The sequence below is a fragment of the Siniperca chuatsi genome, linkage group LG4, assembly GCF_020085105.1.
Source record: "Siniperca chuatsi isolate FFG_IHB_CAS linkage group LG4, ASM2008510v1, whole genome shotgun sequence".
Lineage (NCBI taxonomy): Eukaryota > Metazoa > Chordata > Actinopteri > Centrarchiformes > Sinipercidae > Siniperca > Siniperca chuatsi.
The window spans coordinates 18,296,957-18,320,332 of record NC_058045.1 but is presented as its reverse complement, the minus strand read 5'-3'; the positions used below and the strand labels follow the sequence as shown (position 1 = coordinate 18,320,332).

Sequence of the window (23,376 nt, the reverse complement as noted above, 5' to 3'; positions counted from 1 at the left end):
ATGTTTCCAAAGCTAGTGATCTCGTAAAAAACTAACCTTGGAGAGGATCCGCTGTATTTTCTCTGAACGGAGGTCCATCTATTCATGTACAACAAAAAATACGTCTTTCTGATTTTTACCCTCTTGACGGTTGACTTCAACATCAGCAGAAAAAACAAACTTCCGCAAACTTTCAGGAGTCGCTAAACGAAACGACAAATCTCTCCGTGCGTTTTCTTTCAATCAGTTTTCCGCCAGTACACCCTCTGATTGGCTAGCAATTGTTGCTTCCGCTGGTTAGGTTGGTTAAGGTTAGGGATAGCCAATCAAAGGCAGGGTAGAGGCGGGACTTGGCGGAGAGCAAGTGGAACGTACCATTTTGTACGTCAGGTACGGCATGCCAATTGGGGAAAAAAGGCACGCAAACCGACAACATACCTGATGCTAACGTGATATTAGGTCCTGTTGCACACACGTCTACGGTTACAAACATAAACAGTCATTAAGTTTCTTCCAACAAAATGAATAACTTATTAGATAATATTCCACACAATATATGTCAAGAAAATAACAGCTTGCTTTCATTGACAACCAAAAATCATACCATTTTCTAACGTGACGTATATTAGAATTCTGTATATATTAATAAGATCGGCATACTCATGAGAAAACATTGACAAAACTACACAATTAAATAAAATCCTTTATGCAATAATTTCTCTCAAATCCTTTCAAAGAGAAACAACACATCAAGTGGTGATGTTTTCTGCATAATCAATTGACTTTACAATCAAAGTTTGTTTGGAAAAATATGCAACAACTTCTGCTCAAAAATAGCATGTTATCAGCACTTGACAATGTATGTCATTGTTAGTCTAAAATAAAAAAAAAATCACACTGGAATATTTACAGTTCTCTTTGTAACTCAGTTCCTTTGAGAAATTGGGACTGGTGACCATGTAAACCCTGCACACAGTGGGGGAAATAAATATAACTGGATGTAAGTTCTCACATTTTACCTAATGGCTTAATGCCTGAATGATTTGTGCATATTTTATCTTTGACTTTTTCAGGTTGTCTTTGACTAAAATTCTTCTATTTTCCGCTTGAGCCAATGTCATGTGTCACTCCACTCCACTTCTTGTCCGATCATGCAGAGAGAAGCAGAGAAAAAGCAACAGAGGCCAATGTGGACACAGTTACTGGTGTTATGCTGGCAGACCCACTGCCCCATCTTTCAGACCAGGGTTTTTTATATTCATCTCAACAGCAAAGGGGCTTCAGTTCTTCTTTTGCCTCTTGGCACTTTGCCTTTTCAGCTCCTCTTCCTCTCTTCTCTCCTCCTCCTTATCTTCTTGCACAGCCAGTCTTAGGCTAAAGTAGCAATGCAAAGGTATACAGAAAAAATAACATTGTAAACGGGGTAAATACTACAGTTCTCGGGACAAAAAGTACACATGTAGAGTTAAGGACTGTGAGGTTTATTGTTCGTCTTACCTCCTGGCCTCCTCTTTCTGCAGATCTCTCCAGCTGCTCTCCATGTATTTAAGTGCATAGTCACTCTCATCCCTGTATCTGAGGAGGGAGAAGCACATAAGGTTTTTTAATATAGAATTTGGTTTACAATACAGTGAAATGACTTGGAACCAGAATATATGGGAACAACACTTACTTGGATCGATCATAGCCGAAGATTTCCTTAATGTGCCTAGAAATTTGATCTTGCTCGTCACCTTCATCATCAATAAAATCGTCCATTTCTGGGTCATACTCATCTTCCTCATCCTCATATTTCCTCTTGTATGCCGAGGTGATAGGCGGTAACATTGTACCTGGATAATAAATACAGAAATTAATTTTCAATATGCAGGGTGGCGTTTGCCCTTTTGCTACACATGAATATAAACACAATGTATGAAGAGGGCATTTGCTCTTGCTTGGGGAGTTAAGGAATGTTAAAACTACCAAGCTAGTGACATTGAAATTATGTTTTGTTTATCTGTGTTAGAAAGAACTCTCTGACCCAGGGTTAATGACAAAGGCTGCTAAGTGTTGCTGACACACTTCATTCAGTTTGACAAACAAACCCGTTGCCCTGCAGTACTGATTGTGTTGTTTCAGGCTGTTTGCAAAATGCCAGCAGCCGTTTGTTATATTATCTCAAAACATGCATTGCATGCATTGTTTTACAATGTTCATTGTAATGTGTTGCTAATGGGGCATGTGTGTTATGAGCTGAAATTGAGCGCTTAACCTCATATTTGTTGTGTATATAATACTACACTATGAAATCATATGCTTGGTAAACTGCACTATGTATCAGCTGTGAATATATATGGAAATACTTAAAAGGTCCAGTGTGTAACATTTAGGAGGAGCTATTGGCAGAAATGGAATATAATATTTATAAGTATGTTTTCATTAGTGTATAATCGCCTGAAAATAAGAATCGTTATGTTTTCATTACCTTAGAATAAGCCGTTTTTATCTACAGTGGGAGCGGGTCGCCCTTCTGTGGAGGCCGCCATGTTGCAGTGCCATGTTTTTACAGTAGCCCAGAACGGACAAACCAACCACTGGCTCTAGATTGGGCCGTTCGCATTTACGCGGGTTTCGCGGCCACTGTAGTTTCTCCTACAAGCTTGGAACGGGAGGATGAGGCAAGTGGGATTCAAATGTTTGCAAACTGCAAATTCACCACTAGATGCCACTAAATCCTACACACTGGACCTTTCAAGCTGAAAATTTCTATGTCTTCTCTACCTTGTTCTTGTTTTGTAATGTGTAAATATTGCATTAATACAGTCACTGAGTTAAAATTATTTACTTTCACATACAATACAGTGAACTTTCAGAATTCTTTGTTTTGCTGCTGAGTGACCATAGAGAATGTTTCTATGGGGGTATGCAAAGCATACAGTGATGGTGATATTATCTGATAGTATCAAGTGATTTCCTTAAAACAAAGTTACCGTTTTCTTTCTCATTACAACCACCTGTATCCAACAACTTGCACCCCACCTACTGGACTGCTTTGATTTTAACCCATTTGGTAAAATGTCGTGTCAGTCTTTGTCCATATTTCACTTGTATCCTTAATACCCTCTTATTATTTTATTTATTCAGTTTGTTGTCTCCCTATTATTTGGAATAGTAATGTTATTTTAGTTTCAGCAATATTACTGTTAATGTCTGTTTTAATCATGTTAGTAGCTTTATCTGTATGAAAGTTGGCACTTTGGAACACTGTATTGAAATGTGCTGTATAACTTAACGTTACTACTACTGAGATGTGTACTCAAGGTCAACAATTAACAAATCCACTTCTTTGGTAATATCATACGATTAGCCTCTCTCTGGTTCTTACCTGGTGGTCTGTTCATCATAGGTCTGGGTGGCATTCCTGCTCTGGGAGGCATTCCTGGTCTGGGTGGCATTCCTGGTCTGGGAGGCATTCCTGGTCTGGGAGGCATTCCTGGTCTCTGTGGCACGCCTGGCCGAGGAGGGCCTCCTGATCTGGGTCCACCAACATTCTTGGATGAGATGGTCTCTGACACCACAGTGCACTTGGGTCTTCCAGGTCCTGATCCAATGCTGCCAGTCAGTCGTCCGGGTATTGCCCCTCCACTACCAGGCCGACCAGGTCCAATCCCTGGAGGTCGTGATCCACTACTTCCAGGGTGACCCTGCAGGCCACTCCCACCAGGCCTGGCCTGTGGGACACCACCTGCTTTTGCCTGGAGTGTGCCTCCAGGCCTTGCCTGAGGTTGGCTCCCTGCCTTAGGAGGGCAGCCTGATGAGGGTCTCATCACTGAATTACCACTTGATTTTACTGCAGAATTAATTCCAATCCTTAGTGATTCTCCCTTTCCGGACTTGTGGCTTCCGACTGTAGGTCCCTGCTTCAATGAGCTACCCTGACTGGGCCTGGTCTGTTGGGAACTCCCTTGTTGAGATTTTTGACCTGTTACAGCTGTACCAGGAGGCCTGGTCCCAGGAATACCTGAAGCTCTTCCTTGAAGTAATGATGAGCTTTCTCTTTTGAAGCTAAGGTCACTTGAGGTGCTGGATTTGTGGCTAGATGAGGGCTTGGGGCCCCCTTGTTTGGCTGAAACCTGAGAAGATGTGGCTTTCAAGGGAACTTTACTGTTTAGGGCACCAGATGAACTAGATAAGCTTGTCTTGGATCTGTCTCTATCACTGTGAGATGTCTTGGGTCTATCTCTTTCTCTGTCACTAACAGAATGCTTGGAAGAAGAGTGGCCTTTAACGCTGGTCAGTATTTGGTGCAACTTCTTCCCTGACCCACTGGGCAGACTTGGCTTTTCTAAGGAGTTCTTTTGTGGTTTGCAGTTCTTCTGCTCCTTCTCTAAAGTGCCTTTTCTTATTGAACTAGAGCTAGACTGAGACTTGCTGTCTCTTTCCCTCTCTGACTTTGAGTCTCGGTCTTTGTTCTGTCTCTTAGCCTTGCGCTCCATCTCCAGTTCCCTTATCTCGTCAGCTGTGCGGAGCCTTTCTTCCTTCTTCGCTGCCTTGGGTTTTAGGTCAACTGGCTCAAACTGCTTCTTCTCTGCCAATTTGAGTAAATCTGCAAAGTTCATGGGAGGTGGAGCGGGCTTGGGTGGCCCACTGGGTCTTTTAGAGGAGGGCTTGCTACTACTACTTTTCCCTGGTCTCAGCGGCTCTGGCTCCTGATCTGGCTCTGAATCTGTCTGTTCATACTCATAATTATCCTCATCATCCTCTGGGTCAATTGAGTTATTCCTAAATCTTTCCTCATTCATCGATTTTTCATCCTGCATATCGAGTTTTGATCTCCTCTTCTTAGGAACCTCTACCACTGGGATGCCATTGTAGCCCCTGAAATTGTCCTTAGTTCTGGAAGCCATGGCTCGTGCTTTACGGTCCGACTTCAACTCAACCCTCTTGGCTAATAGTTCCTCCTTCTCTTTCTTCATTTGACTTTCTGAAAATTGTTTAGATAACATATTAAAATGATCAATGAAGAATGCTTTCTATACAGTATGTGCACAACTATCAAATCCCAGTTGTCTACCTTAACTTATTTTGTCATGGTTACCTCTCTTTTTGGTCTCATTGTGTTGCTTCTTCAGAAGTGCCTGCACAGCAGCAGGATTTACACCTTTGGACCTTGGATCCTTTTTGGGTGGTGCAGCTTGTAAACTGTATCTCTTCTGCTCAGAGGGACAAATAATACATGAAAAGTTACATCTTACTGTATATGGAGCAGTTACACAGCTCTCTTTACTATTTGCAGTGTTCAAATGTATTAGTTATAGGGAGATAAGATCTTATTTATCAGACAGATCATCAACGATTGGTAATCTAAAAACGTGACAGGCACACATGTATTTGTTAACGTGTGCCTATCATGCAGGGTCACGGGGGTGGAAGTTAGCAGCTAGCGAAGTTACATTATCAGATCCTGACAGATGAGCTGGCATTTGTGTACTGAACAAGGTTGGCCACAAATCCCCATTTTACTGTGTGGCCTGAGTAAATTGATTACAAGTGACAGTCTTAACTTACCTGTACACTACTGTGCCCTTGGTTTTGCGAGGCGATGTCCAATATATTATCAAAATCCATCATTTTGGCAGCAGGTGATGCAAGCTGTCTATTTGAAGCTAATCGAGCAAGAATCAGCTCGGAGTGCTGAGTGCTAACTTTCCGTTAACGTTAGCGTTTAGCTTTAAGACCAGGTAAATTAGCTTGGGATTTGGGTTTACCAAACGGTACTTTGATAGCTATAAGGTAAATACTTTATCAAACACAGTCCATGAGAAGAAAAACTGTAATTTAAACAGTTAACGCTACTTTACTTCATCAACTTAAGTTAGCACACGCTAGCGAAGTTAGCTAACCTTACGTTTACTGACGTTAACTGACGTCAGCCAACCAAGAAGCCTGAAAGACGAATTTGCCCTTTTGTACTGACATAACACACAAAACTAGGGCCAACTCCATCAAAATATCTGTATGATTAAAGCCTAAGGAAAGAAAAGCACTACAAACTCAGCCATAACAAACGCCGGGTGTTGGTAGAGACAGTGAGAAAGACCGAGAAATGAGAAGGTCCAGAGAGTAACGTTACTCTAAGGAAGTCAGAGGACTCACTTGTGCGTACTTCCGTCTTTGCGAGATTACAAAGAGTCAGTAAATACATCAAGTGCGATACATTGGTTTCGGTCTTGGTTGATAATTCCTAAGCAGAACAATACAAATAGCCTACCCAGTAATACACCGTGTTATACCTTTTATTTAACAAGTGTAGACGTTTAATGTCTGACAAGTAAGGGGATGTTGATGTCAGTGTTGAAACGAGGATATTAATAATAAAATGTATTTCAGGTTTTATGTGTGACTGGGACTTCCGCTTTTCGCCCTGTGGTTTCTTTACGCAATGTGCGTCCGAAAAGAATTTTGTCATTTGTAGGCCACATGATGTCGCTACCTTTGTGGGTATTGTACTTATGTAGAATACTCCAGAAATGTGACGTGAGCTGTCACCAAAGCTATTTCCTTGTGTAACTCATTTCTTCCTCATCAAATCAACATTTTGCCCAAATACCTGTGATACTGGTCTGAGCCAATTAACAAAATACCTATACTAGAACTGTTACAACTATATGGTTTCCAGTGGCAGAAGTATTTACTGTAGATCTTTTACTGAAGTAAAGGTAGCAATACCATGATGTAACAGTACTCAATTACAAGTAATACAACTGCATTCAAAATTGTGAAGGAAAATCTTGTGAGCTATTCAACTCTGATGAAGAAGAAGGTTTCAGGAAACGCCAGCCCAAACTCAGGATGTCTTACACTGCAATGTTTAATGAAGCTCAGTGAGGAGAATGTAAACAACCTACAGAGTGAAAACACAGTGCAGTGCCAAAACCAAATCTGAAGTTTCTCTTCCTGATCCACAATATTTATCCCTTACTGTCCCTAAGGAATCTACAATGCACCAGGTCATTTTCTACTGGCATGTTGGAATTAGGAGGTCACATGTATTACATTTTATGGGGATACAGTCTGTCTGTTACATCTATGTCTGAGACAGGGGATGCAATCTACTGTCTTTGAGTGTATAAACAATGGATCTTCTTATCTACACAGCTGTCGTCAGGGGTCTAATGCTGGAGACACCAAAATGAACTAATGCTAGAGACACAGAGGTCATTTCATTTCTAGGTTTGCAAGTGACCCCAAGCGTGACATGTGTATGACCTGTACCTCACCTGACACCCACATTAGGGCCCTCTAAGGAAAATTCCTTCACAAAAAATTAAACTTGAGCAAAGGTGCAGAAGCATTATCAGCAAAATGTGGGCCTGCTTTATCGAAAGTAAAAGCACTTATTATGCAGAATGTCCCTTTCAGCAATTTATATTGATAGCCTCTATACATTATATTACATTAGAAGTATAAAGTAGCATAAAAATGAAATACTCCAGTAAAGTACAAGTACCCCAAAATTCTACTTAAGTACAGGATTTGATTGTTTTTCCTACAATTCAAGGCAGTGGCTCCCACAGTCCAATTCCCCCAGTTAGGGAGCCACAGAAACAAAAATGCTGCTATACATACATAATGCTTCTATGAAGTATAGTTTTTATTGTATGATTGCATTATGTCAGTCAATATGTTAAAGCTGTATAGCTCCCGACTTTGTTTTCTCTCTGTATCCTTTTTGGTGTCCTACACATTTAATTCTATTCTATCAGAATCAGAATTACTTATATCTTATATTATGTCTTGTTAATAACTCATGTCTCAGTTTGAGAAAAGTTTTATTTAAAAAAAATCAAGACACATCAAACATACAACTACAATAAAAATGCCAATTGAACTAGCCTACTGCTTTATTAATTAAAACTATTACAGCAACATAAAAAAGTGAAATGAAATAGACAGAAAGAAAATGGAAAGAAAAGGGAGACAAAGGAAAACATTATCCAATGATGAATGCAAATTTCAAAGCAAGATTATCTTTGGCTACGCAATTCCATTCAGTTCGGTGATTTCAGACAGAAGATCTACACTCTATTAATTAATAGCTCCCAATCAATGTATTTTAAAAGAGCGACATTTCGAGCATGTTTGTCAGGCTTTTTGTCTGATTTTTAACGCCTAATCTGATCCATTAACAAAGGATTGTCAGTGCACAAACAAAAATAAGCTCGAAACAAATGTTACCAACAAGCTCAATTTCTGTAAAATGTAAATAAAGGCCATCTGCTCCGATATGTAAACAGCAGACTGACTCCTCCTATCAGGGCGTCCCTGACGTCTTGGCCCGCCTCCGTCACGACAACTCTCTACTTCTATTGGCCAACAGAGAAAGCGCTGGCCTCTCACCTCCTACTGGACGTCGGACCGCCCACCGGAGCGAGGACAAAAACAATCGGCATCCCTCATAAAATACAACAAACAGGAGGACCTATACCGAATTTTGGTATTTTTTATACCGTTTTTACCGACACGGACTCCACCGAGAGAGAAATGGTCTCTCCGGTAACAGTGGTGAGTATCAGCTTCAAATCAGCGTTGATTTCTTTCACACATTACACAGGGAAAATCCTGCTAGTTTAGCTACATGAAAACAACACTTCCGAAGATGAAATGAGCCATCCTTATTAATGTTTCTATCAACTTATGTTCATTAGCTACTGCCTCATATTACTAATTAAATGTTTAATGTTTTATTTGCGTTATTATTCATAGCATAGCACGTCAAACTTTGTCTTCGAAGGCCAGCGCGTGCTCTTGAGGTGATACTTACTTAATTAGCAGTAAATAAGACTGCTAAATTTAAAATGTTCAGCCAGGTGCCCTTGGATACCCACGTTGTTGCCAGCGTCTTATCGCCTCGTTATTTCATTATGTACATATGCATGTGTTGGAGACTCAAAGCAGGAACTTTAATGTGCAGTGTATCCGTTTCCTTGATATTTTGGCAGGTTTTAGCAGCGACTGTTCACGCTTTTCCTTCTCGATATTCCACGTACAGAATGACGTTTCCACAAATTTCCAAAGGCAGCCCCTGACAAAAAGAAAACCTGTGATGTGACGACCTTTTATTGTCTTTTTTTATTTCCTGTACCCACCAGCAACGCATGCGCCGAGCAGTGCTCTGTTGTGGCTGCCTTTCTTTTCATCTCCTTTGCTATAGCTGCTTTACGTAGAAGTGCCACTGCAGGAAATTGGTCATTTTGACAAAACAAGGTGACAGCTACATTAATAATTTAACCGGCCCTAGCATCCTCTTACTTTGACAGAGCTATGAAATTTTACCCCATTTGCAGGGGCCATGAAGGATGGTGTGGTGTAACTTAGCCTGCAGTAAACCCTGTGGGATTGCTGTGAGAGGGGCCTGTGTGGAGGAATGCTTGCCATGCAAACTGGTTGCCTTAACGATATCGATGCTGTGTAGGTCCTGGGGTTGCTTAACTTCTATAAAGCCTTGACCCCAGTATTGCAGGAATGAAAGGGAATGTAGCGATAAACACTATTGGACTTTGTGATCATCATGACATCACATTGACCATTGCAAACAAAAGTCAATTAATCATCATCATTTCCTTTTTAATTTGTCTTATTTTTGTATACAGTTGTCTCACAGTATTGTATGCTCTGATATTTTGATTTACATTTAAAAAGATACATTTTAATACTTGAAAAACAAATAAACCAGGGGAAATATCAGTGGGTTTAGTGTATGCGGGTTCACCATCTATTCCTGCTCAGAGGTTAAATATATTGTGAAAAGGGATCATTACTCCATTAGATGCTGCTATAACTCTATTTGGGCTTTCTTTTTATTTCTGACTCTAAGATTTTAAACATTGCCACACTCCATGCCATCTGGTGAACAGACTGCTGTTCTCTTAAGGGAATTTATCAAATTTTGTCCTTTACAGATGATGTAGAGCACATACAGTCTCATAGGCTTTTCACACTGCACTTAGCCCCAGGCTAAGGGAGCCTTCACACTGGCACAATCCTGGCACATTTATAAGCCCGACTTTAGCCTAGGTTTGCTGGCCCTGCTCCAGAGCAGGGTTAGCCCCGAGTTTGCGGGGTTGTTCCCTGAAAATTGACTAAAACAGGGGGCTGTAAGGTGCCAGTGTGAAACAGGTCAAAAGTGAACAGAATGTAAACATTAGTAGTGTGTTCCACCAGAAATTTGACCCAGGGCTAGGAGGAGTGCAGTATGAATCATATAGCCCTGGGCTTAGGTTAACCCTGGGTTAAAAGTGTTTGTGTGAAAAGAGGCAAAGTTATTCCAGGGTCAATTCTTATAGCCCTGGGCTTAGCCCTGGGCTAAGGTTATGCAGTGTGAAAAGCCTATCAGACCAGCACATACTGTCCTTAACTAATGTGGCCTTTACACTTGCCGGCATGTGCCTGCTATAGTCCAGGGATACAGTAGGAGCTTCACTTTGCTTTTTGGTTTTATCGAGAAAATTGTTGAGGTGTCTGACTATTGTCCCTTATCCCCAAATGTTTTTACTGCACTCAGTATTACTCACTTACTTCAAAAACGTAAGGATTTATATAATGCAGCAGGTTATGTTACAAAGGCGCATAGTTCAACTGAGATCAAGTTTAGTATTCCTCTAGGATTCCTTTGTGTGGAAGAACGCCTGCATATATTGTACTGTGCTGTACTGCTTGTCTGCAACTGACCTCAAGTTATCCTTGGAGTTAAAGCAGCTGTAAGAGTGAAGGAAAGAGTGTTGTGTGATGCTACATAGAAATAAAATTGTCATATGACTCACATGCCAGCTGTGCCTGCCAGGACCATACTTATGTTACAGTTCCCCTCTGCCAAATTGAGTACACAAGAGTTTACAGGTCTTTTATATGCTTACAAGTATTATATTTCTGACACTCGGATAGCGTATGACCCAGAATGGTTGAATAGATGTTCCTCCTGGCTGGATGTTGTTCAATGCTTCACTGTAGTACTTTTGGTGGTTCATGGTTGGTGCAGAAACATTATCGCCTAACAGCTGCTTGTTCCTTCCTGGACTGCAGCTACAAGACAAGTTCGGGCTCATATTAGTTGCTGATAGTTTGTCCAGTTACAAATTAGTAAATATTTAAGGATATTCATCACTCATTTTGTAGTTTTTTCTCCCAAATAATGCTAGATAGTTAGCATTTTTCAAGTGAATTTGCATCATTTGCTAGCTTGAAAAGTACATTGATTTGTAGTTTAACACTGCTAAAGCAGCAGTGCATCTCTGTAGTTCAAAATAACAGAACATATTTTGTAAGAATTATTTGTTTGGTACCATTGTTTCTGGGGCTGCACAATTAATCGAAATATTATCGAAATTTCAATATGGCCAAGTGCAATATCGAAATCGCAGAAGCTGCAATTTTTTTGATAAAGGTAAAATGTGTGGCAAAACAGCTTAAGTACTGTAGTGCTTTCAGAGATGCCCTGGCCTACAAATCTTGTTCTCCAGATGTAAGAAAATATTTTTGTTTGTTACGGACCGAATCAAATGTCACTCCTCATGATTGTAATAGTTTTTTCAGTGAAAATGAAAATTGTGATGCAAAAATGATCATTCCCACTAATCGTGAATGTTATCCCAATCGTAATATCTGTCAAAACAATCGCAATATGATTTAATTTAGTTTAATTTTTTTTACCATATCATGCAGCCCTAATTGTTTCTTTGTTTTTTAATACCAGGCCACTTTGGAAAAGGGAGTCATTCCATCCTGTTGTCCATTTCAACCAAAAAACCTATTGCTTGCTAGTGACCATGCAAATACAGTCAATCATTAACTATATGATTCTTTAACAGGGCACAGAAACAGGTGTCAGCTGTATGTGCCACAGCACTTAAACAGCCTTTATTTAAAATGTGATCATTCAGATGTCAACATGATAACACAATGATTCATTTTATTTTCCTTCCAAATGAGGCAGTATGTTCTGTTTTATTATGCTGGCAACAGCTGACTATCACACAGGGCTCATAGCCGTCACTATTGTCCGCTTCAGTGTCCATGCAGACAAACTGACACCTACAGCTGAGACTGTGCCGCAAAACCCCAACAATCTCATTCAGGTACAAAACATTGAACAGGAGAACTAGGCTGAGCCTAAGATAAATAAAACCATTACATCCACTGTAGACCAGTTTATGAATTCCACCAGGCAGTTAGGTCTTTTTGAGGCAATCACTTTTTAGCTAAATGCGACAGGGCACCGTGTATTAGAAAAGAACAATTATATCAGGCCTATTTTAATTTTAATTGTAATTTTAACACTGTCTGATATTTCAGTCCAGCTAATGATACAATGAGATAAACTTTTCTTGGAAGATTTGAAAGAGTATTGAAGCTTTTGTATGCTTTGTAGCATAGGTGTTTCCCATGTACACCGTGCTGTGTAGCCATTTTCTCATTGTGTAGATATAGTAAGTTTACATGAACAACAATGGAAATGGAAACTGCAAAGTATGGCTCAAACACAGCGTGAATAGGACCAAAGGTTATGGGAATATCTGACTTCCTCCCACCTTCTTCCCTGGAAGAAGGTGGTGGAACCCTCCAAAACCCTTGCTGGACGCTTGGGGATCTACATAACTTTTGATGTATTCTTTCACAGATAACAAACAGTTTGTGATCATTGAGCCTAAATATCATTGGGCCTTGGCCTGCAGATGTCTTTCACTGCACTTTATTAAATAATATATAGGTCCTATCTGTGTAATGATGATGCTTGGAGCCATCCTTGAATCCTGGCAGTACAACAGATGTTGTGTTTGCCTGATAAATAGAGTTATGATATTGTCTAGTCTGGGGGTGCTGCCAGTGTTGTCTCCTCTGCTTTGCACCCATTTGGTCTTAATGGGATAGATAGCTTCACCATACACATACACGCACGCACACACGCACACATTTTTGTCATAAGACTAGCTTAGTCTTTATTTACATCTCCATTTGTTTTATGAAGGCCGGGCAAAGTACATAATGGAGAGAAGAGGAGTGCATTAGCACACATTATACACCTAGCTTTAGTTTTGCCTCAGTGGAAAAACACCTCTCATGAAACTTGCACCTGGAAGAGACTGATGATATCTTGCAGAAAGATATGCAGAAAGCAAAATATTTTTTGTTTGTGAAAGTCATAGCATAGCTACACCAGCTTATTTTGATACTTATTTAGGTCTTGCCAGATCAGACTTGGGTCTCTTGGATGGTGGTAAACCTATTATTCCTCTTTTTGCCAAAGTTGTTTAAGATCAATGAGAAAATGAAACTTACACACACATACATAAACACAGTATCAGAAAGAAGACATAGTTACAGCTATCAAAGCTACACGAAAAGACATAGTTACAGCTATCACTAGTTGAAAATTATATAAACTGTCACTTAAAGTTGTTCACACACGTTTCATAGTTAGAAACGGTATTCCTCAGTTTGGGAGCATAGATGAAAGAGATGTCCAATTTGTGGTTCTGAACATGTACCAAAGCCACAGTTGGTGATCTAAGTGAATGTGAAGGCACATATAACAACAGGGTGTCTGCATTCTTGGCCAGTCCCTCATATGATCTTAGTGATACAGAGAGCCAGTATAGTCCAGCTAAAACTAGAGTGATATGTCCTCATTGTCAGGATTTTAGGTGCATTGTGGCTTCTCAATAGGCCTTTTTTAAAAAAAAAAAAAAAAAAAAGAGAGAGAGAGATAGTGAAAAGTGCATCACATTAGTCTAGCATGCTTGAGAGGAACATCATTCTCAGCATCCTGCAGGCTTGGGAATGGCCGCCCCATGGCAGTATTTCAGAGGTGAAGTAATGCTGTTTTGGTCACTCTATGATGTGTGATTTAAAGCTTAAATCACAGCAGTAACACCTAGGCTTGTGTTTTATGTCTGAACATACTTGTGACCATGTCTGAACTTGTGTTGAATCCCTATTGTTTTCCTGCTGGTTAGTCATATCAGCTAAACCAGGGCAGGCTTGAGGTCACTCAAACATTGCATCTGATCCTGTATGGTAATTTGGCCAAGCAGGGGCCTCCCCTTCCTCCCCTCTTCCAGGAGCATAAACCACATGAACTAGAGTGACCCCTCATTTTCTTTCACCTCCTCTCCTTCTCACCTCTCCCCCCTACTCACTTCTCCACTCTTAAATCCAGCTGTCTCATCTGAATGCCAGTAACCCCATCTCGCTCACTGTTCCCCTCCACTAAAGCTTCACTTCCCCATGCTTCTTTTCTTCTACCCTACTTACTTATTCTTTCATGAATATTGCAATTGGAGAATCTCTTTCGTTTGCGTCATTTTACTTTACCACAGAATATTTGTGGAGAGGGATGCAAAATGGCCACTGGAAAATAGTCATTTGGGACATCAAATAGCAGCACAGTATTTTCAACCCTTTCCCTGTTACACTATGACACCTTTCTCCATCCTCCCCTTCCTGTCTTACTTGTATCCTCCTCATCTCTCCTCCAGTGATCTCAGCTCTAGTGAATCCTCACTCAATTCCTCTCCCTCCAAATTCAACCTTTCCTTTCTTCTCCCTCTTTGATCCCGGGGCATTCTCCCTTTCATCAAGATAGTGATTCTCAGAACCATGGGTGGTCATTCCATAGATGTTGTGAAACCTCTTTCTAGCCCTGTTTTTGTGACCCTGTTGGGTCTCATCTATTTGGACTGTAATAAATATGACTGGTAACACAGTTGCAAGGAAGAAATTGAGACTTGAATATACGACACAGTTTTAAAGTACATGATATACAGAGAAAGAGGTGAAGCAGAGCAGGAGAGGAGAAACAAAAGTAAGATGGGGGCACAACTCCAACTTAAGGGATTTTCTGAACTATATACATTGCTGTAATTTGTTGTCTCAGTGTTTTAGTGGCCATCTCATTAAGCTGCATCAGTGTCCTTAGTCTTTCTTTTGATGGCTCCCTCTCCTCTCTTGTCTCCTTGCTCAAATCTTTCCCTGTCCTCTGTTTCCTCCACTTCGTCTCTTTCCACCTGATAACAGTGCTGTTAAAATCAAACTGCTCTCGGGGAGGGCCAAGCTCTGAAATGAGTATCAGATTGGATAGGTTTGTAATGCTCAGTTAAATTTCTGAATTTAGTTTTAATCCTGTTTTGTGTGCTGAATCCACGTTCACATGACACACTTGCAATTGGTATGATCATAGGTATATTAATGAGTTTCTCCATTTCAGTGAATACACCACTATGCAACACAGTCTCTGCACACTGTTGAAAGGAAAGTGAAGCATACGAGTCAATGGAAAGCATGACTTGCTTCAGCATTGCAAACTCTGACCAAGCTTCCATTGCACTTACATTACACAAGAAGTGTGTCAGTAGGTTTTCAAGTTCCTCTGCACCATAGAGAGCGATATTTTCAGAGGACTGTTTTGCCACAATGGCTTTTTGTGTTCCAAAACAGTGAACCATGACAGAATATCCATTGTTAGAGCAGGGAATCTTCTGTCAATTTCATCTATCAAGGACCCTACATACCTGCTCTCTATGTCATCAAAGGCTGGTTTTTGAGTGTTGGAGTCAAAAAGCTTGTCTCCTTGAAACTTGTTGACCATGAGGAGAGCTGAAGAATTCCTCTTCTGCAGGGCCAGGGTGGACTGAAATTTCTCTCAGGGCCTCTTTGGTACCTTCAACCATTGGTTGGACTGTGAAAATGTTTTGAGAGAAGGACCACATGCATAAGTACATCCTTCATCATGTGACAGAGGGCCACAAAGTTGAACTGACATCTCTCAAGGCTTTCAGTGATCTACACACTACTAACACAGCTATGTGTATGCTGCTGAAACTTTTTCAGCTGTTGCACAGATCTGGCTGCGTCAATAGCAAGACGATGAGCTGTGCAATGCACCTTTACCAGTCCTGCGTTGAATTCCTCTCTGAGTTTTTTAACAACTCCTTGGCGGCATCCTGTCATAACAGCAGCACCGTCAGTACAAAATGCTGCACGTTTTTTTCCATATAAATTCTTCTCTGTCAGCAATTGCTTCACATACTCAAAAATTGTGTCTGCTCTATCGTCTACAATTTCCTGAACAATTTTGTTTTAATCTTGTGGTCATCTATGTACCTTCCATATGTAATGACTCACTTACTGTACTCTGTGTTCAGCTTTTTGAAAGAAGGACACTCCATCTCTTTCATGAATGTAACCAGATGACCAAATTTTGAATTAGCCAATTTGTTTTCTGCTATAAAGTAGGCGGTTTTGAGAAGCCCCTTTGTTTCCTTGAGCCACAGATATATTCTGTGCCAGTTAGCCTGAAACTTGTCTTTGGACTGCTGCTTCTTAGTAACGATACCGTTACCTGTCTGAGGATCCTGAGGATTAACGTTGTTCACATAATCTGTATATGCTAGCAAGAAATGCTGCAACAGCAGAGGGGGCTTGTAGCCTTGTAGAGAAAGGGGGGGAGAGAGCGTTCCAAGTGTTGTCCAGGGGAGCAGTCTGTCTGTGTGATGCAGCTCTTCGGGCAGTCATCCCGCATTCCTCACCAGTGCAAACGTTGGCTGAACGTTATGAGACATCGCTGCAAATGTGTGCGGGAATTTCCCGCAAAATAAGTGCTAGATTTGCAAGAATCTATGAAATTATGCGCATTACCCGCAATCCCGAAATCCAGGCCTGCAGGGAGTCAAAGGGACAGTGTGGGAGCTTTGTGCATTTCCCCTTGTACTTGCTGTTTCTGCAGAGTTTCACTTCAGCCACAAACCATGTGCATGTCTGACACAGTGATGTAAACTAGTGACCACACAAAGCAAGCCTGAAGACTCAGTCCTAACCCAAACCACTCTTCCAAATAAGGAGAAGTACTTAAAGTTTGCTGCTTATGTTCCCTGTTTTATTTAAAGATGTGAGATACTGCACCTCCAACACACAAAGAGCTGACTGTTATGAGGTTAATGCTGCCTGTGATATATTTCAAGGCCTCTGCTTTGAGATAAAAGCCCTTTTAATAAATCTAGTTTAAGGTAGAGTTACAATAGTATCACATTGTTCTGACTCGCTGAACAGAATCACCTCATGTAAGTGCAACCAGGTATGACTCAATTGATAAGTTAAATATTTAATCTGCTTTCAGGTCAAGAGTGAAGGCCCCAAGCTGGTGCCATTCTTCAAGGCAACCTGTGTATACTTTGTCCTGTGGCTGCCCACCTCAAGCCCTTCCTGGTTCAGCGCACTGATCAAATGTCTGCCCATCTTCTGCCTGTGGGTATTTTTACTGGCACATGGCTTCAGCTTCCTAGGTGCTCACTCCAGTGCCCGCAAGATCTTGGCTGGCCTCATCTTTTCTGCTCTGGGTGATGCCTTTCTCATCTGGCAGGAGCAGGGATACTTTGTCCATGGTGAGGAGAAACCTTACACACTGAGTCACTTTATTATAATTGTCTCATCTATAGAACTATCTTCTTTCATATGGATTTGACATCTTAAAGGATGCATCTGGTTTATTTCAACTTGAGTCTTATTTTTGTAGTTTTGGTCATCATTACTATTGGTAATAGCATAATTGTATCTGAGAAGGTGGTGACATTGCTAAAGAGAAGAGAAAAAACAGGTGAGCCAAATTTACTTGGAAGAGAAAATGAAGGTGACTAGCAGATTTGTTGTAAAAATCCATCATGGTTTACAGACATAACTCCTCCTGCCGTATTTACTGTAGTAAACAGTTTTCCTGTGAAAAGACGCGTTATTTTTCTGAGTTTTTGGGAGCTAATCTGACAAAACTCTTGGCTTGTTTACAAGGTGTTTGATCGTCTGACTGTTCATGTCAGAAAGTACAAAGTTATCATAACCAATCGAAACACTGGCCAAAACTATAGCTATAAGAGCCAAGTTGTAATAAACCTAAATTATTCTTTAATTTCTTGTGAATTAGATGAGCTGCTTATCACCTCATCAGGTTTCATGCTTCAAGCTTTAACTCGTGATTTTCACATGAGGCTTTATTTTACATTGGATAAATAGATAGGATGCTACCTTGTAGGACTGTATTTAGATTAAAATCATATATATATAATGTTCTACAGGCCTCCTGATGTTTGCCATTACTCACATCCTCTACTCGTCTGCCTTTGGGATGAAGCCCCTTAACGTGTCTGCTGGCCTGATGATCACTGCTGTATCCTCTCTGAGCTACATGCTGCTGTACCCCTACCTGTCTGGCCCCTTCACCTACTTGGTGGCCGTCTACATTGCCCTGATCGGTTTCATGGGCTGGAGGGCTATCGCAGGCCTACAGCTGGCCAACGACCTGTGGACCTGGACCAAGATGTCCGCCTGCCTGGGCGCTGTGCTCTTCATGGTCTCTGACCTCACCATTGCCGTCAACAAGTTCTGCTTCCCCGTGCCCCATTCGCGTGCCATCATCATGGCCACCTACTATGCGGCCCAGATGCTGATAGCGCTGTCGGCCGTTGAGTGCCAGGACGTGGAGGTGGCCAGGAAAAGAACATGAGGTACAGCAGCGAAGGTGGCAGCCACCCCCCCTCCGTCCCTGAGTGATCATGGACACATCTCACTGCCAGATCCCCAAACCCTCAACCCTTATCTCAGTGTGGCGTTCCCACACTGCTGTTACCATGATGACTGGTCCACTACCATCTTCACATGGCTATCACCCTACTACCCTGCTAGTATGGTTGTCACACACCTGTCTTTTTACCACGAAGATACAGTAGTATTATCTTCAGCCTCTCCTGACAACAGTCTTACCTGCCTCCACTGATCCTAGAATGGCTGTCTCTCAACCTAGTTACCATGGAGACAAGTGTAGTAATATTAACCGGCTATATATAGAGAGTATTACTTTAATTTTACCTGTTGTGTTTTATTTTAAGGGGAGCATGTCACTGGGGACCATCAATGAGTGTGTCTGTGGGAGAGCGATTGTGTGTGTGTGCATTTATGTGTGTTTGATCAACACTCTTACCTCGCTTTCCACACAGTCCCATCACACACATCCACCACTCTGACTCCCACCAGACACATCTACTTTATGTGGTCCAATAATACAATTTAACAGCTTATTTTTGTCATCTGTTTTGTTGCCTGAGACTGTTATTTTTTATTTTTTTATTTTTTTACAGACTTGCCCATGTTTTGCTTTTCACTCACTGTTGCTCTGTGTTTCCCTGAATTAAGGGTGCTATTCTTAAAGTCAGGAGCATATCCACACCTGTTTTATTATCTGCAGTCCCTTCCATTTACAACAACCACACTGCCTTTGTTCACTCCAGTATTTAACATCCTCAACAAATCCACACCCAGTCTTTCCGGATGAATGAATTAGGATGTCCTTGAGTAATTAGATGAACAGAGAAAGAATGACAAAAAATAAGGCAATGAGGTGCAAAGGCAAGGAGGGAAAGTTGCATGACTGCAGCAACCACTGTTTATTGTAGTTTTACTGATTGAACACTTATGTTAGGAGAGCTGGAGGTTGTTTGTGGAAGCTTGATTCTTCCTGCTGAGATGTTATTGACACTGTCCTGCTGTCACAAAGAGAACAGTAAACACTGTAGTCACAGCAGATCACTGTACACATTATAACATGCTATACAGTGCACCTGCTTCTCCTCTTGGTGTTAAGTCTCACAGGCTCACAGTGTTTTGCTTGCCAGTTTTTCAGAAACGTAAGTGCAAATGTTGACATGCTCACACACCTGGCACCTACAACCCCTGCTGTTTTAGTTATTAGGAAAAGTTCGTGGGGGTCCTTATTTATGGACTAGATCAGCCGACCCATGATGCCATTGGCCTGGGACCATGTTATGAAGACTGAAAAGAAAGGGCTATGTTACTGGCTGGAATCTTTTAGTTTGTAAAATCTCTGTGTGCATCTGAACCTCAGAAGGCATTCACTCACTCATAATGACACACACACAAACATGCACATAAGCATACACATTGCCGTGGACACATTGCCGTGGGGCAGCCTGACTGAAAAAAAGAAAGGGAAATGAGGGAACTGGCTTGTCATGTGAGGGAACAGTTTTCCCATTATTCCCAATAAATCCCTCTCACAGGACACTTCATCAGCTTTAATCCTGCAAAATCCCTGACAGGTTGCCTGATATTTTGTCTTTCATCTATCACACATTTCCCCCTCTTACCTTTCATTTGTTTTACCCTCTGCAAACGGTTTATGCTAGGATGGAGTGTCTTACTGAATACTGATAAGGTATACTGTAAATCGATCTTCATATGTCTACTAATATGCAAGTTTTGGGTGTGTGAGCATGTGTGAGAGTATGCCTACTGCCTTTGTCTTAGCTGTTGAGTGAATGTCTGTGTGTACCTGTGACAAGTCAGAACCAACTCATGGCCAGAAATGCTATGAACCATCATAGTTTATGTGGAGTAGACACACTACTGGATATCTTTAATCTCATACCCTTCACCTCTTGAGATTTGTAACCTCTTTATGTGCTCCATAGCATCCCCTGAATGTGTTGTCAGTTAAAGATGAATTTAAGGTAGTATTTGATTGGATACGGTATATTCAAACTGGGGTATATCTATTCTTTAGGTTTAATTTGACCTAAATAGTAAGCATTTCCATTGGTGGACATGCCTCCTCTTGACTATACCCTTACTTATTACAAGTATACTGAATGTCACTGGCTTCATGACTAATACCACTAACGTTTTGTATATTGGAAATAAAATCAATTTTATTACAAATGTACACTAGTAATTGAAAGTATTAATGACTAACAAAAAATAGCAAAGGGACAGGTTTTGTTGTTTAATGGTTCAGTCCACGTGCAGCTTAAAATTATATATTGTGCTGTATATTCAACAAACGGCCATGGAAAAGAAACAGACCCATGTTATGGGTTCTATCTGCTGGGTCAGTGACCCCTGGAGCTGTCGGTAACACACTTACATACGCACAAAAAAAACACACACACATCAAAATTTGTTTATGCATCACATGAGCCACCATGACAGATCTGCAGGCAGACCATGGTGTTAACACTCATCAGATTTTTTTTAAACATCAGCAGTGGCACACAGTCTTAATTTGACCAGGAAAGACACTCAAGCCTAAGCGTCTATTCCTGACTGCTGCTTTTCCAGATAGTTCCTCAATCTCCTTTTGGCCTGTCAGCATGCTTGTCAGCACGATATTTGTGCTTTATCAGTCAGAAGTGTTTCATCAGTCCGTCTGTCTGGCCACTCTGTGACCAGTCCTCTGTCCCATGTTTTAATTTGCCCTTCCAGCATTGCTGCAAAGTCCTACTCTGCAGTAGTCTCCCTCTTCTCATCTCATCCACCTCACCGGCAGAACATGTTCTGTCAACAATTAATATAAGCCTTTGTGCTGAAAGACATCCACAGAGGCTTGCTAGGAGAAATGCATTTGTCTGCTTATGCTGTTTTAAATCAGGGTTTAGGTGAGTACAAGGAGAAATGCTGGTTAACGTGATTGACTGTAGTATGCAGTCTAAAGAAAAACCATGAGGGAATGACGAGATTGAGTCAAGCCGTCTTACTCATCCTTACTATGTGGGTAATTTATGTAAGCACTACTTTCTTTGTCTTCTGCAACATATAGCTTCCTTACTTGTGTTCCTACAGTTCTAATGGCTGTATGCCAGAAGACAGGCTTTACTTTGAAGTATTTCTAAAAAAAAAAAAAATTGTTGGCCAACCAACACTTTGTAAAATCTCCACGACTTTGGAAAGCATTGCTGATTTTCTGAGAGTGATGGATGAGTGGTAGCATGTAAATCAAGAAATCAACTCAAATGCCATATTGAGTCAGTTGGTTGCTAATTATTATGCCTATCTGGAGGATTTATTCACTCTGTTTCTCCTCCATCTTTTCTATTTTTATTTGAGATAACACAGATAACCAAAGCTGAAAGCATAATAGAGAACTGAACTAATTTCATTGAGTGGAACTTGTGAGCATTAGAGTCCTCTAGTATCCAACACCCATTTTTCAGGAGACAGAGGTCCCCCCTCGTTGGTGCAGGAGTGCATTTGGCCTTCCACTTAGGAAGGAGGTTATTGTTGAGCGATACTTTAGCTGGAACTAGGCGAGGAGGTGAAATATGACACACAGGGGAAGACTCTTTCCATTCAGACTGTTAGCTGCCATCCTGTCCCCCAACAGATGGCAGGCCAGCAGGCACATCACTTTACCTCAGCCTGTCAACAGCCCTGTTGTTCTGAGCTTTGTTCATACAGACAAAGAGGACCTGAGAGAGCTCAGGGAGGCCAGTATGGTTCAACCTTCGCTGTGAGTAATGAGCTGGAACCAGTAGCTGTTGTAGTAGAGAGGGCCCATGGTTACACTTGGTCCTTTGAATAAGTTGGCACTTTTCTTTGATTTCAAGTTTTCTCTCTTTCTTTTTGCTGTTGTTTCTTGTGATCTTTGATTTGAAACCTTTGCTGTAAATGTGCTGTGCCCATTATCACACAGCGGGTGACATTCAAAACATAGAGCTGTAAAGTTTGTGTATCTTTACTCATGCATGACAAGTAGGTTGAGATGAATCCTCCAACACCACTCATCTACAGTGACGGAAGAGTGCACACTACACACCCAGGTGTTTTTATGACTGACTGTCCTCCAACATCAGTATGAGCTTATGACGAGTATGTAAAAATAATGCCGAATCTTCTCTTTGTAATATTAATCTGAATCTACTGTGTGCTGCACTTTTCTGTGCCCAGACAAAGGCCAGTCAGTTCCTCTGTAAAACTAGCAGCTATAGTGTTTAAAACAAAAGGACTGTTGTGTACTGTATCCTTTAAAGTATATGCTCCTTTTCCCTTTATTCTTTCCATTTCTTTCTTTAAGAGAGAAAACAGAAGTCTCTGTTTTGATGTTGATGGTTTAAGCACAAGAAAGTGATGCATTGACGCGTGAGAATGAGCTTTTTTCTCTAAAAGGCATTAATTGCTTAAGTGTTACAAACCTTTTATATATAAATCTTTTTTTAAAAGTGTTATTCTTTTATTTGCAGCCCCAAATGTTATTTTGCCTGTCACTGTGGAAAAAGCTGGGTTTGTTTTCCACAAATAACTTTATTTTTTTTTTTATTGAAGTATCATTACAATGCATCATTTGACTTCATTTTATGGACAATTTTTTTCTCTTATTTTTTCCTGTGATATACTTTACCTTGTTGTCCTTAAATTTCACTTTGTGATTTCTTTCTTTCATGGCTGTAGAGCTGAAATAGTTTCTTTGCTGTAGTGAAACTGATATGAATGTGAATATCTATTGCAAAATAAATGCAATTACAATGCAACCGCAACATTACGTCTTTTTTTGTTTATTTTGTTATTTCCTAGAATCAAAGCTGC

General features: G+C 40.8%; 3 protein-coding genes across 3 annotated transcripts in view; 1 reads left to right on the top strand and 2 right to left on the bottom strand.

Moving 5' to 3' along the window:
- The window catches only part of uevld (UEV and lactate/malate dehyrogenase domains), an 8,126-nt gene extending 7,596 nt beyond the window's left edge, over window positions 1–530 (bottom strand). Inside the window, exon 1 of the mRNA XM_044194883.1 lies at window positions 37–530. Coding sequence (XP_044050818.1) covers window positions 37–78 — 42 coding nt within the window. The 5' untranslated portion in view covers window positions 79–530. The remainder of the gene's footprint in view (window positions 1–36) is intronic.
- Window positions 531–669: 139 nt separating this feature from the next.
- spty2d1 (SPT2 chromatin protein domain containing 1) lies at window positions 670–6,120 on the bottom strand. Its single transcript, XM_044194882.1, has 6 exons — window positions 5,530–6,120; window positions 5,060–5,174; window positions 3,347–4,945; window positions 1,652–1,811; window positions 1,477–1,554; window positions 670–1,353 (listed from the first exon to the last, which is right to left on the bottom strand). Exons 1-6 carry the CDS (start codon window positions 5,590–5,592, stop codon window positions 1,260–1,262), a joined length of 2,109 nt encoding a protein of 702 aa, XP_044050817.1. The 5' UTR covers window positions 5,593–6,120; the 3' UTR covers window positions 670–1,259.
- Window positions 6,121–8,344: 2,224 nt separating this feature from the next.
- Window positions 8,345–23,327, top strand: tmem86a (transmembrane protein 86A). Its single transcript, XM_044194884.1, has 3 exons — window positions 8,345–8,526; window positions 17,132–17,396; window positions 18,081–23,327. Exons 1-3 carry the CDS (start codon window positions 8,506–8,508, stop codon window positions 18,506–18,508), a joined length of 714 nt encoding a protein of 237 aa, XP_044050819.1. The 5' UTR covers window positions 8,345–8,505; the 3' UTR covers window positions 18,509–23,327.
- The last annotated feature ends 49 nt before the right edge of the window (window positions 23,328–23,376 follow it).

Bases quoted from the DNA above. Each gene is read 5' to 3' on its own strand.
- tmem86a (XM_044194884.1), top strand. From the start codon at position 8,506: ATGGTCTCTCCGGTAACAGTG. The intron at 8,527-17,131 runs GTGAGTATCAGC...ATCTGCTTTCAG, and splicing joins TGGTCTCTCCGGTAACAGTG to GTCAAGAGTGAAGGCCCCAA. The intron at 17,397-18,080 runs GTGAGGAGAAAC...AATGTTCTACAG, and splicing joins GCAGGGATACTTTGTCCATG to GCCTCCTGATGTTTGCCATT.
- spty2d1 (XM_044194882.1), bottom strand. From the start codon at position 5,592: ATGATGGATTTTGATAATATATTGGACATCGCCTCGCAAAACCAAGGG. The intron at 5,175-5,529 runs GTAAGTTAAGAC...CCCTCTGAGCAG, and splicing joins AAGGGCACAGTAGTGTACAG to AAGAGATACAGTTTACAAGC. The intron at 1,555-1,651 runs GTAAGTGTTGTT...CTCCCTCCTCAG, and splicing joins TTCGGCTATGATCGATCCAA to ATACAGGGATGAGAGTGACT.